Genomic DNA, 13,966 nt, shown 5'->3' on the forward strand with positions numbered 1-13,966 from the left:
TAAGGGATAGTTCTGAAGGAAGGGAAGTGTGGATACTCAAAGCATGGTCATTATGGTTCACAGTGCAATGATGTATCTGGCTGCTCCAGATACTGTTCCTGCTCCCTCCTCTCCAGCTACCCCAGACCCTGGAAGTCGCTGCAGGTGCTGATGGCATCCTGAGAGCAAAGGCCCTTCCTCCTCCCAAGACAGAGCCACTTTGTACTCAGGGTAAAAAATTCCCTGGCACCCGCTCCCTTTAGAACAGCATCCCAGGGCACGTCCCCTCCTGAAATCCCAAAGTCATCGACACTGGGCTATCAATTCCCTTGCCCATGTGGCTGCCAGAACTCAGCCCTCCAGATTGCTGTCTCTTCCCACTTGTTCAGGCGGTTCCAGTCCCTTCTCCCATAGCTCATTAGAGCTCCCCATCTCCCAGAAGCTGTGAGGACCAGCCTGGCTCCCACAGCCGGCTGCCAGGATGCCCTCACCCTTCCTCTGCCTCCAGCTAACGCTTGTTTTCCTCTCCCAGGTTTTTTTAAGGATTCATGAGCAGATGGCCCTGCAAACACGGCACCCGCTCTCCCACTCTGCAAGGAAACAAATGCACTCACCCTCCACTAATTGGGATGAGCTGGACTCCTTAAAAAGTTAATTAAAATCTATGGATTAAAAAAAAAGGGTGAATTCACCCTCACTGGCCCTGTGGGCATCTCAGTGGCTCTGAACCACCACAGAAGGAATAATCAGGATGACTTCAGCTGACAGGTAAGGAACAGGATGCAGGAGCAAGGGAGAGAAAAGCTTTATTCCCTCCTTTTTGGCTCTGAAGCTACCGCAGTTCTGGCTTTGATGCCAAACTAGAACCAATTTCTGGGACCAGACCATCTCCAAATCTCAGCAAACAGCTTGTAAAGGTTCAGCAGCTATGGGATATGTAGATCAGCATGCTTCTCTGGTGGAGCTTACACTTGTAGGTGCCAAAGCAACCCAGAGTCACCCCCACTCCTAATTTCTTGGTGAGGATTTCAGGCTGCTGCTCAGGTAAATGTGTAATTAACCTCTGAGCATTGATTGGAAGTGACTGCTTGAGTCCCTGGGCCCTGTGACAACAGCAACTTCATTAAGTCTCTGCATCATCATGCTGCAGCACAGGCTTTCAAATCGCCTTAGCGAGGTATTTATCTCACTTCTGTGGGTTGGGTATCTGATGGCCTCATTAGGGGTAACTTCCCAAGAACACAGAGGGTCATTCCCAGAAGGGACTGGCTGTGCATCATGCAGAGTCTCAAGAGTCAGGGTCTGATTTCAGCCTCCTGGCTAGAAACTATGGACCTGAGTGCTGCTGCAACAGCTCAGGTATGTGCAAGCCCTTGGATAAGAAGCCTCTGAAGAAAACACAGGAGAAACTGTGAGCTAAATATGAGCTTATGTGAAGAAGATTTATACAAGCCTATGGATGGGAGCTTTTATGAGAGGGGGCGACCCTAGAAGAGGCTGGCTGCTAAAAATAGAAAAGCCAGTTTTGTCTTTTACTCCTGTGGTAGCATCTCAAGCCTGAGGACACACAGAGGGCTCTGTAAACACTTCTACTTGATTAGCTGAATCCAAACTGTGTAGTCCCTGCAAGCAATATAACCCAACAAAACTCGGATCTGAAACGATAGGATTTGTATTGCATTTCTCATGTTGGGAAAAGAGTTTATATGTACAGTCTATAGGCTGGCAAGAGATGATTTCCAACTCTGGGTTAGCAAATTTGGGAAGAGATACTGCAAACAGTTTTGGATAGCAACATACTGGCCAGCCTGCAGCCCATGATAGCAGCATCTCCCTGGCCTGCTCCTCAAGCCCTCGGCTGCTAGAGCAATTCACCAGCATGGTTGTGCCACTGGAGCCTCCCAGAGCAGATGCAGTGAACCTTGAAAGGCATTCCCCCCCCAACACAGTTCTAGCCCCTCTTTGAACAGCAGGAACTGTCTTCTGCTGGTGGAGTGTTCCTACTGGGGGGCTCACAGGGTCAGCTGCAGGGTGGTGGGCAAGGTGAGGAGTTTTTTTCTGCCCCACTGCTATCCTGACTACCCCAGCATGCCCCAGTAGTGGGTCCTGACTTGAGGCAGGCTTTCCACACTGCCTCTCAGGTCCTTCTCTAAAGCTGGGCCTGGGCCTGGACCCCTCCAATCCTATACAAAACAAGGAAAAGAAAAACCTTTTCCATTTTCTTTTCCAACCAACTCCTAGCAAGGCTCATCCATATTCTCTTGTATTTAAGAGAAACACTGGTGGAAAAGGAAGAGACTGAGCTTTCAGTTACTCTGAACTGACAGATGTCCTGACTTCAGCAGAGCAGAGCAGCAAAATGGCCAAGAGAAGACTAGATGGCCTCCTGAGGTCTCTTTTCCTATAAGCCTGTAATAAAAATCCTAAGCCTGCATCAAGGGTTTCACTGTGCATCCCGCTACATAAAAAGGGCAGGAAAAAGAAAGCTGACTCCTCTTTTCTTCATGCAGACACAGGCAGAGTCCAACTACTTAGTGTGCAGTAATGCGAGCAGGTCACCTAGATCCAGGCTGGATGGACGCTTCCTGCTCCCTTGAGCTTGACACATAAAGTCCAAGGGCTAACCACAACTTCTGTTGCTATGGAATTTGCCCATCATCAGCTCCCCAGTTATGCTATAGGTGACCACCACTTTCTGTAAGAAGGAACTGGGGAGAACCAAAGGGTTTTTACTGGTGTTAGGAAACAAAGGCTGTTGGGAGCACCAACAGAAGAAGGAAGGGCACAGCCCTGCAAGCTGGAGCAGGCTACACTTCCCAGCTTGCTCTGCTCCCTCTTCCCAAAAGCAATGCTGTTCCAGGCTCAGAAATGCTCATCAGCCACAGGACCCACACCCCTGTGCCTGAGCCCACCTCCTGACATGATCCTTTGCTGTCACCACTGGGCACAAAATCCCCTTTTCTAGTTAACATTCAGCGAGCAGGGCTCTCTTCTGCCTGCCACTGCTGTTCTTTAATTAGAGATTGACAGGCTGATTAGCACTCTGGGCTACACAAAGATCAGAGAAAGCAAGAGAAACGTTGTCCTTTTCAACGGGCTCATTTTTGATACCTTCTGCTGCTGGGGGAAAGGAAAAAGAAAAGAAGGATACGCAAAGAAGGATGTGTTTCAGTCCCTGATACGATTTTTCCCCAGGAGGGTTTCTCATCAGGCTGCCCTCCCTTTGAAAACACTTCTTTGGTTGCATGTATCTCTTTCTTTCATGTCATTCTTGGATTCAATAACGTAATATTAGGCTGAGGCCTACAACTATGTATTACGTAATTAAGGGCACCAAATAACAAGAATGGGAAGACATTTAAAAGGACAGTGTTCACTGTAGTTCTCAATTGTATGTATTTTCCCCTCCATGTAAATTCAATATTCTTGAAACCTGCCAAAGCGGACAGCCATGGGAATCTCTGGTAGAGATATCTGGGTAACTACATAAACCAAAGTAAGCTGTTTAAATGGCAAGTTAAAATGAACAAGGCTCTCTCCTGTGCCAAACATCAAAATGATGATGGGCTTTGTGGAAATCACCTCTTCATAGTACTGTTGTGCGTGTACATATGTAGATATTACCCAGTAACCTTTGAGATCTGTAACTCTCTCTCAGAGCACAAGGAGGGACTGAGTGTGTAAAGACTGCCCAGGATGGGCTCTGGCCTGTTTGAAGTCTGATCCAGAGGAGACTTCATGGACTATTCTGAACCCGTTCCAGCTAACTTCTTGTGCTGGTTTTGTGTGCCTGCCTTTAAATGTCACTGTTTTGATCTGAGGGTATTTAACTACAAGGAAGGGGATGATGCTGAGCGAAGGGAAATAGATGTTGAACATCAGGAAACACTTCATAACAAGGAGAGCTCTCAGACACTGAAAGGTCTCTGTGGGAGGTGGTGGAAGCCCTACATTCTGTGCCATTAACAACTGAAAGGACAAAAGGCACTACAGAATTCGGTGTAGGCAGGGAGAGCACCTCTCCAGGGCTGTTTATGTGTTGGAAATTCAGGTTAGAAAATCAAGAAGTGAGTCATAGGTGGCAACAGGCCAAGCCAGGCTTTTTGGTCAGGACCACGCTCCTAAGAATTATACAGGAACACATTTCAAAGTGATGGGGATTATTTCTCATTTACAGCTGTCAGTGAGATCAGAATCTTCCCTTAAGAATCTGCTCAGTCATTACTTGCATAAAGCTGTCAAAGCTGCCAATAATTCCTTAAGACTTCATGCCCTGACTGCCACAGCTTATCAGGTGCCATGAGAGTCAGGGTCCCACTGGCAAGTTAACCCCTCCGCCCCTGCCTATATGACTTCTTGGAGAAAAGAAACCCAGGCCTCGTTAACTCGAGGATATTCACATTTTTCAAACACTGACCCTGAAATTCACCTTCATGAGGCCATGCAGAAAATCCTGAGGGATAAAAATGAATCCTGAAACACACAGGCACAACTCCATGGGATTCAGTAAAATCCCTTCTGCTTAACTTAGCTAGGACATGGCCCCTGCTTTTTCTCTTTGTTTCAGGATCAGCAATATGTACACAGGCTCAATAACACCCTCTCCTTGCAAGAAAAATGTGTGCACATACTTTGTATACAAGGACGTGTCAAATATCCACTCACTAAACATTTGTTCTTTGGTTTGGGGGTTTTCTTCTCCTTTAACAGCCTTTTCTCAACATCTCATTGCAAAACACGGGTGAATTTAGAGATGAAAATGCAATTTCAAATCAGAGAATCAACATGGTTGGTCTAGAGATGTTGAGGAAAACCAGACATTGCACTAGTGAAAGATCTCAATGTGCTTAACACATTTAGTCTCTGCTGCTGAAATAATTCACCAAGTGCACCATCAGAGAGTAGAAGACCAAGATTCCTAGGCCATCTTTGCTGGAGAACACCAATTCAAAGTGACCTGCCATCAGCTTTGTGCTTCTGCAAATGCTCATCCTGTTTACTATTAAGTGCTCACTGAAACAGAGAGAAGACACAAAGGGACAGAAAAGGAGCACTTTTGGGCACAGACTCTAATCAGAGGATTAAGGCCACAGAAGGAGGGGAGAGTAATGCTGTGGGTTCTACCCTTGGACATATATAACAAAGGCACATTCCCCATAGACTGGAAGAAGCCAGGGAGACATACCAGGAAATCCTCTTCCACTCCATAACTGCCTATATGCAGAAGATGAGGGCTTCAACCCTTACAGGCTGGGTAAAATATCAACTCCTGATGGTCTATGCCCTGGTACACATGTCCTATAGATAAACATCAGCTGAGTGGAGTTTCTGGAGGTTAGCAGCTTGGGTTTGCAATGCCTAAAGGTCTAGGACATATCTAGGACAGATCTAAGCATGTGGCACTGCTTTTGATTTCTCCCACATTAGACCGGTTAACTCCTGAGTATTTGGGGGTTTGTGCATCCTTCTGACCATTACACAGACATCTGTGAAGTAGGGGCTGCATCTGATGATTCAGAAGTTACTTTAGAGGAAAGAATGAAGCAGTGAAGTCCTCTGCTGGACCCAGCTCTCATCCTTTAGTATTCTCATCACAACTCTATGACTCTTCTTGATCCAAAATACAGAATAGAAATGGCAAGAAGGTTGTTTTCCTTTGAATGAGGGCAGTAGCTGTATTCCCATCAGATCTCTGAGTGGTTTTGCTAGATTATGAGAAGCTGAAGGACATTGCTGTAATATTGTGCTTAAAATCTGGAGTAGTTGAAAAAAGCCTGGAGGAATGATTTGGCAAGTTCCTGAGGTTAGGATAGAGATAAAGAATGGGTACTGCTAAGCAGGAATGAATTATCGAGGATATGGCTAAATAAAAATGAATTATCAACTGAGCTAATGGAATAGAAAAAGAAACTGCTATTCCATAGATCCTATGTGGAGGTCACCTTGGCTTTGCATTCACACATGAATATTACTGACTTGGAATTGATCCGTCCTTAATCTAGGTTTATTTACAATGAGGGTCTCAGTATTTCTTATAAATGACACACATCAGCTCATCACATGGACTACTCTGAAGGCTGCCTATCTATGTGATGGTCCCGTGCCTCCTTGAGAGCAGTTTCTAATACTGAAAACAAGCCTGCATGTCAGTACGAGAGGTTTCTTCACAGTAAACAATGATAAAACAACCAAGCAAATCATCTTCGTTCTCTGCTCCCAGAGCCAGTCATGACTTAACAAACAGCTCTGACTGCTGCATTTATGGGTTTCGGCAAGAGATTCCAGCCTGAATCCAACCTTCATTACAGCAATGAAACTAATCCGATCAAGGAGGATACACAATCAGAAGGTGATCCACCTGCATTTCCCTGCCTTTCCTTCCAGCCTTCCTAGGTCTTTTCTGGAAAAAAACTAATTAAAGGATTAATCCATCTTTCCCATAAACTAATCTACATAGTATGAGCTCATTGACCTGAATGGGGAGTTATTGCAGATCTTCATAACTGTGAGGAAAAAAAAAAAGGTTGTTCCATCACTCTAAATATCTACTTACTAAACACACGGAGTGATAACACAAAGAGGGATTTACAAAAGCATTTGTCCTTGCTCTGCTTCAAAGCCCTATTTACAGATCACATTCATACAATGACTTTTACAAAATCAGGATGAAAAGAACAGAAGAACATAGTTTTAGGATGCCTTTTTTGTTAACACATGGCAAAAACGCCAGAGACTGGAGGCCTGCTGGTGAGGAATCCCTCTGCTGACTTTGCCTTGCCTGTTTTTCTCAGCTCCTTAATTACATGATCAGTACATACAGGGTTGCTTCAGAAATATCTTTGAGTGGGTACTCATTTTAAATGTGCAAATAGCAGCTCTAACTTCAGCATAATGTTTTGCCTTGTAATCATAAAGCAGCTTCAAGAAGAGTTTTCTCTATTTTCTTAACTGGTCACAATTCCTAGGCCTTTTTGCTACCTCTTTCCTTCCTTCTTCCCTAAAAACAAAGCACAGATCCAGAATGCACATAGTTTGATCCAAATCTCACTTAATCCCCAGACAACAGCATTACAACTGCCAAACTTACTCCAGATTTCTATTGATGAAATTGGAACTGAACCCTAGATTTTCTTCAGAGTACTATTCATGTTCTCTAAACTCCCTAAACATGTCTTCTCTGTCCCAAGCTTAATCCCAAGTCTAGGTTGCATGAAATGAACTATACTGTCTTGGATAATTCACAAGCTGTCTGGAATTTACCTCTTCCAGGTTTATAGCACCAAAATGAGGGCTGAGCATTTACTGTACCTCCCAGTCCAGAACGGAGGCCTGCCACTGAGCTATCTTGTCAATGTTCTCCAGCCTCCGCTTCCGCTCGTTGATCTGCAGAGTCACATTCCTCATGACGGCGAGAGCAGCAGCCACATACCTGTAGTCACTGTCAAACACAAAAGGGAAGTCCATGAAACTCCACACTGAGGTGCAGTGGAAGTGCACATAGGCCTAGCATTAGCAGGAACATAGTCTCACCATCCTTTTAGAAAGGAACGCAGGTAGGATTTGCCTCTCGTTGCTATCATACTGTACTTTTTCCATCAACAGTGTCTTTCTGGATCACCACAACAGCAGCCTGAAACTGAAGTTGGGTGTGCAGAAAACAGAGAAGCCAGCCAGCCCTCGGCTCATTCAATGAGTACAGTCGATCCTCTACAATGTATGACACTTATGAATATTGCCTTCTAAAGTCTTCAGATCCTCAGCTAAAGAGCATCCTAAAGGAAAGTCTGGACATTTTTATAGTCTCTGCCTTTGCACCTGGTCTTTTCCATTTTAAATTGAACATTAGGAACTACTTCTCAATCAGACACAAGGCCAAAGCACCTTCCAAGCCATAAGAAGACCCCAAGAGTGCCACAGGGCATTTATCCCACAGCCTTCAGGCTTAGTGCAGACTTCAGGTGAGCAAATCAAAGCAGTTCTTTCTTTTTCATTCCTGGATGGGTCTGTGAGTGTAATAACAGAGAGTGAAACCAGCCTCTTGCCAGGGCCAGCAAAGATGATGATCAGTCTTTTCAAAAAGTGATGCCGAAATCAATGCTATTGATTTCCACCCTCTGCCTTCTTTTTCATTCCAAGGAACCTTAATGTTAATTTCAATTGGAAGGACAGACAACGCCAGCTGCCATAATGCCACCATAATATATTATTAACTTAAGGGTTGATATTGATTGCTGACTAATGAGAAAAGCTGCCATCCTGGGCAGCTGCAGGGGGAATTGGCTTTATTGATTATTGCTGGTGACAGCTCAAACGGGTGAATGCTGTCAATTACGTCCCTTTCCTCATGTGAATCAAACAGGATAAATACTAAGAAACAATCACAAGAGGATATACAACAGAGTATGATTGGCTATTTTGCTGCCCTTTCTTGGATGAAATCTGGAGAAGCATTTTCAATTTTTATTCAATTTCTCCATCAAAATTCCAGCTGAGGTTAAAAAAGCCTCCTACAAATTCCAGAACATCAGGACTGGTCCTTCAATAAAGTAGAGAACAGAGGATTGGCTGTCTGACATAGCCACCATGATACACAAGGAAGAATTTCTTGTGCCTTCTTTTGCAGGGCCACCTGTATGAAGTGAGTGCCTGGTTGTGTAACAGAGAAATGGAGCTATGCCAGAGAGACATCAGTCTGGTCTTCAAAATGTCTGTGAGTTCTTGTAGGGAATATGTAAGTCACTATGGTCACAAAGGATCTGTAGAGGTAGGGAGATGTTCAGGACTTAAAGATGGTCACTAATTGTCTCCTAGCAATTATACTCCTGCAGAGAAGGGAGGCTAATGCCAGTCCACCCATTAGCAGCACCTCCTCCTTCTCACTCATGCTCACTCACTCTTAACTCCAGCTCAGTTCTGCAGCAGGAATGCTCAGGACACCAGGAAGCTGCACTTCGGACCTTCATATATTTAATTCCTATTAAGCTGGAGTGAATCTCTAAGAGGTGAACAGATGCAGCTTTGTGAAACATTCCAATGAACCAGTCTCAAAACAACAGCAACTGAAGGGAGCCAGGCTCTGAAACACCCCCGTGCCTGTCTCCACATGAGGCGGGTCAGTGCCAGCCAAGCTGGTTTTCATCTTGGTAATGCTAATTCACTAATTCTAATGTTATGTTTGAAGAGCAAGCCCCATGCAGTAATGAAGGAAGAGTCATGACTGAACTTTTTGGGCTCCTAGCCCATGCCTGTGGCAGAGCTGGCAAAAACTCAGAGGAAAAATAACAGAAGCAAAGCATTTGGCCAGTGAAATAATAATGGGATGCTGTTAACTATGAAATGAAGGTATAGACATGGTCTGTCAATTATACTGGGGGTGGAATGACCACTTCCCAGTGCTCAATCAGGATGCAAGTCTAGACTCTTGCCAGACATCACATGCTAATGCTGGGGAGAGTGGTCAGGTTTCCTGTTTCAGCTCTGCTGTCCTGAACTGGTGCAGGGGAGATCCACAGCTCTACCAAGTACGATGAAGAAAAGAAAAAAGAAACAGAATGTAATATCCCACTGTCAGATGAAGCTGACATCTTTGCTTCCATTGGAATTCCTGGTCCTTTCCAAGTTTTGCCTTACTCCATAAATGGTTTTACTGATTCAAACAGTATTTTCTACACGCTAAATTCTAATCAGAGTGCCTGAGAGACTCCTAATTCAGCCAATGATGAGCCTAACTTCATGGTATTAGTCTGTAATTTTCTAGCTTCTGTTTCCAACTCTCAATCTTACCATGAGCACTGTCACACTACAAGTGCATGAAGGCAATCTACCACCTGGTTAACGGGCCCCTGAGCTCCCCAGGAGGCTTCTCAGTTTCTCTTGTTCATAGCTGACCCTGATGGTATCCCCAGCCTGCAGGTACATGGCTTTCCCAGTGTCTTATATTGTCAAATCATGATCTTCCCCAAGATTATTTGCTTTTCCCAGCTCAGGCTTTGCTTATCTTAGCCCCAATCCCAAAGCAGAAAATAGTTGTATGTCAAGCAGACAACCACTGCAGCCTGGGTTTTCTGCACAGCCCCAGTGCAGAATCACATATTCTGTGTCTCACTCTCTTCCTTCATTGCGCTGAGCTCGTCTGGGATGTGAAATGGGTTTCCTGATGGATCAGTCCCTCCCAGGCTCTTTGAACACTTGAATTGGAGGAGCTAGACCACAGGGAAGTGTGGTACAACCCACCCCATTTCATTTCTAAAACATCCCAAAGGAAAAAGGAATGTACTCTCCAAATAATTCAACCCTTGTGTAATCACACTGTCCACATCCCCTTTGGCATTGCTACCAAATAGCTCAGAGAAGGTCACTTTAAACACAGACCTCTTCTCTCTGAGGCTCCTTATGTCTTCTCATTGTAAAGCTGCATCTGAATTCACACTCTTAAGTACTGTGGGGACATCACATGGCTAGTAAGGACAAAAAGCCACAACATTTGGGATCCTAGAGCTGCTTTCTGAGACCCTTGTTCACATGAATCCACTCCAAGATTGATTTGATCTTGTTATGAAAAGAAAAAACAGAAATTGGGTCTGGAGCCAAATGCTTGTCCAAGTTGGTGATTTTGAACTGAGCATTCAGCTAGCATGAATCAGCCAAACTCGTGATTCAGGTCAAAGCAAATGCATCTCTTTGCTCATATCACATCCCTCTGCACTTTCAGAGCTGGGTTTGGGGAAAAAACAAAACCAACCAAATAGTTGCAGAAGTTTCTGAAACATCTGTGGTTGTTTCTGTTCTCTGAAGCACTTCCTTTTAAATGGATTTTGGAAAAAAGAAAGCTAAATGGCAAGGCAGGAGAAAATTCACTCCTAGGGGGCCTGATTCTTCTTTCACCTTATTTTCTTAGCAGTGTATCTCACAAGTGATATCACAGGTATTATTCCTGATTTACACTAAGTCAGGGGGTCAGGCTGATTGCCCTCAGCAGCAGCAAGAGATCCTGGGAATGTTGGGAAGTAATCAAACTGCTGGTGCTCCTCTGAACCTAAACCCAGTGGCAAAACCAGAGGTGGAGTCAGGCTGAATGGAGAACAGGTTCTGAGTTCTCCCCAGATCTGAGCATAATCAGGTTTGAGCTGTGGGTGCTGGCCCTCTATTTGCTGTGTGCTGAGGTCCTCTTCAGGACAAAGGAAGGAGCCTTTCACCACTGAATGCTAATTAGGCAATTTTTCAAGTGTAACTGGTAGCATCAGAAAGTACATCCAAGGGTAATTAGTTCACATGTCTGATTATAACAGAGATGAGTTTGGCTCCATTGAGAATCAGTGCTTTGAGAAGCTTTCTAACTGTCTGCTGAACCTTTGCCCTGCTTCAATTTATAATAGATGTCATGAGGAGAAGAGCTGGACAGCAAAAACCCAGCCCTGTGTGCGTGCAGAGGCCACGTGAAGCAGCAGTGAGCAGAACTCTTTGGTGTAGTAGGAGACCAGCATACCTGTGATCCTGTGCAGTGTACTTGAGTAGCTCTGCGAGCTGCAGGGGGTATTTGCAGATCTTCTGCACTGGTGTCAGAAGGAAACCATCTATGGCAATATCAATCATCTGCTGCAACAGACGACACGCTTCGAAGAAATGCTGGTACCTGCTGTCTTTCATCAGCTTGGAAAGCTCCATGCATGCATCCAAATGGTTGTTACAGTACTCCGAATAGATCCAGAAGCCATCTTGCTGTGAGAGGCAGGAGAAGAGGGATGCACACAGAGGGGGGCACATGTCAGACAAGTGCTGTGAGCAGTCAATCTCCCAGGTTGCCAACAAGAACATGTTACAACTAAAGAAGAAAGAATACCCTAAGCAGGAGGAGGAAGTGCTGATCTAAAGGAAGGGCTTTTCCTGCTGCATGGTTGTGCTGAGAAAAAAGGGAAGCAGAGAGGGACCTGTGTATTGATGTGCAGCTGAGGTCTCTGTAATGGCTGTGTTCAAGTGAAGCCCTGTGCAGTGTCGTCGGTGCTCTCAGTGTCAAATTGTGTGGTGGGGTTGTCTTTCTAGAAGACAACCTTATAAAAGGTTAAGGTAGAACAGAGCAGAGCTCTGGCCTTTGATAATACAGGACCAGAACCTTGCTAGTTCTAGAGCCCTTTCCCTGAAAGCTCATGAAGCACCTGGCAAGTGTTTAGGAGCTGGGTATATTTGAAATTCCCTTTACCAACAGGGAACTCAAGTCACTAACCACTGTGTTGCACCTGACCAGCAATTCTCATTTCTCAGTCCCATGAGATCCTTCCTGGGAATAACAGGGCCTGCTTTCTTTCCCATCCCCACAGCTGACCAAGATCTGACACTTTTCTCCTCCTGAAGCAGATGAGGAGCAAGATGCTTTGCAGATCCACATAACAGGATCTTAATATCCTCATCCCTCAGTTTCCCCAAATGGCTAAACAGGGATCATTTATCAGGAATTCATTAGCCAGCTTCCAGCCAGTGTTTGATGACAGAGGAGTGTCAGATATTGCTCTGAATAACCACAGTAATTCTTGCTACTGTCACTCTACGTGAATTGACAGCACAGCCTCAAGACATGAAATTTCAGCTACTGATTCTCACCAAGATTTCTTGCATCTTTTTTGCACAGAGATGGAATGTGATGGTGCTTTGGAAGCAAGCAGCAGAGATTGCAGGCTCTGATAATAATGAGCAATATTAACGCTATCATGCAACTTCTCAACAAGAAACCTGCTTTTCAATTGGAAGATCAACGATGTTTAAGAGATGCTGTGAACCTGTTTAGGGATGCCCTGCTGAAGTTTCAGGAATGTCTATCAGAAATTCCTCTGATAAGAAGTGCACTGTTGCCAGTAGAGCCCTGGCTACAGGTAACGAGGTAGCACAGCGCAGGGTCTGCCTCCCCAGCTGGAGCACCTCATAGCTAAGCTCTGGTAACAGCACTTCATTCTCCCTGAAGGAAAGTCTGGAACTGCACAACTGTAATTTTCTTGACATTTCCTGGCATATTTACAGCACTGGTCAATTTATCAGCTCCTGTAGCATGTGGCTGTGGAACAGTACAACGGGCTGGGCACAAGCCTCCAGGACTATATGGTCAGTAAAAATATCCTATTCAGTGTGCACCTAGCGTGAGCTGCACCTCCCCACCCACCCCAACAGCTTTTTTGCAGGGTAAGGAAACTGAAGCTCTGTGGGGTTTTCAGCCCTTGAAAGTGCATCTCAGTGCCACAGTGAACAGCCCAGGCATTTGCTCTCCTCTCCTTTTTCTGTGTAATGCACAACTAAGGCCTCTTTTTACTCCTCTGAACTCTCTTACCTCTTCCAACCTTCTGGCCATCCATAACCTGATTAGGTTGGCCTGTGAGTGGGTTTAACTCATATTCTGAAGAGCAGAAGAGGGCGGGGAGTGAGGGACACAGCACCTACATAACATGATTAAGGGTGGATGTTAAAAGGTGTTGGGATTCAAGTATTCTAGGGTGTTATCCAACTGCTTCACTTCATATTTTCCCTTCTCTGCATCTCATGAAGTAGATGGAGGGTCATGGAGTAATCCCTGATATGTAACCAGAACAGTACTGATGCACAAGTTATTCTGAGTGGTTCCTGCCTCCTGACTTTTTCTGCTACTCCCCTTACACCTTCTATCCCCCCCCAACCAACCCCAAAACTCCCAAACAAACATGCCCAAGTCACTCACGTGTTCAAGGAAACATGGTCCAATTTCGCTGAGATGGGGGTCCTCATTGTTGTACTGTTTCTCCAAGTCCCGGACAAAACCCATCTGGAATCTGTAGATATCTTCAATGTTGCCAAAGATGATTTTTAGCTGTTCATCACTGAACATATCCCTCCTCTTCCGGCACTGCTTTAAGTAACCCTGGAGGGAGTAAGAAAGAACAATCCATAAAATAACCCAAACACACTGAGGCTGCTCCCAGATTATTTTTGAGGAAGGAGCAACTAAAAACAAGAAGATGGCTCTGAAAAC

General features: G+C 45.0%; 1 protein-coding gene across 11 annotated transcripts in view; it reads right to left on the minus strand.

Annotated features, from left to right (window-relative positions):
* The window catches only part of ARHGEF9 (Cdc42 guanine nucleotide exchange factor 9), a 190,149-nt gene that overhangs the window by 30,951 nt on the left and 145,232 nt on the right, over nt 1-13,966 (minus strand). For all 11 annotated transcript variants that reach the window (XR_009968798.1, XM_062640082.1, XM_062640080.1 and 8 more), the window contains 3 exons: nt 13,676-13,855; nt 11,465-11,697; nt 7,288-7,417 (listed from right to left, as the gene is read on the minus strand). Coding sequence is in view for 10 of the 11 variants with exons in the window: in XM_062640082.1 (XP_062496066.1) it covers nt 7,288-7,417; nt 11,465-11,697; nt 13,676-13,855 (543 nt within the window). In the remaining variant the exon portion in view is untranslated. The remainder of the gene's footprint in view (nt 1-7,287; nt 7,418-11,464; nt 11,698-13,675; nt 13,856-13,966) is intronic.

The sequence above is a fragment of the Pezoporus occidentalis genome, unplaced genomic scaffold, assembly GCF_034315485.1.
Source record: "Pezoporus occidentalis ecotype Australia unplaced genomic scaffold, CSIRO_AGI_Poc_V1 ctg63, whole genome shotgun sequence".
Classification (NCBI taxonomy): domain Eukaryota; kingdom Metazoa; phylum Chordata; class Aves; order Psittaciformes; family Psittacidae; genus Pezoporus; species Pezoporus occidentalis.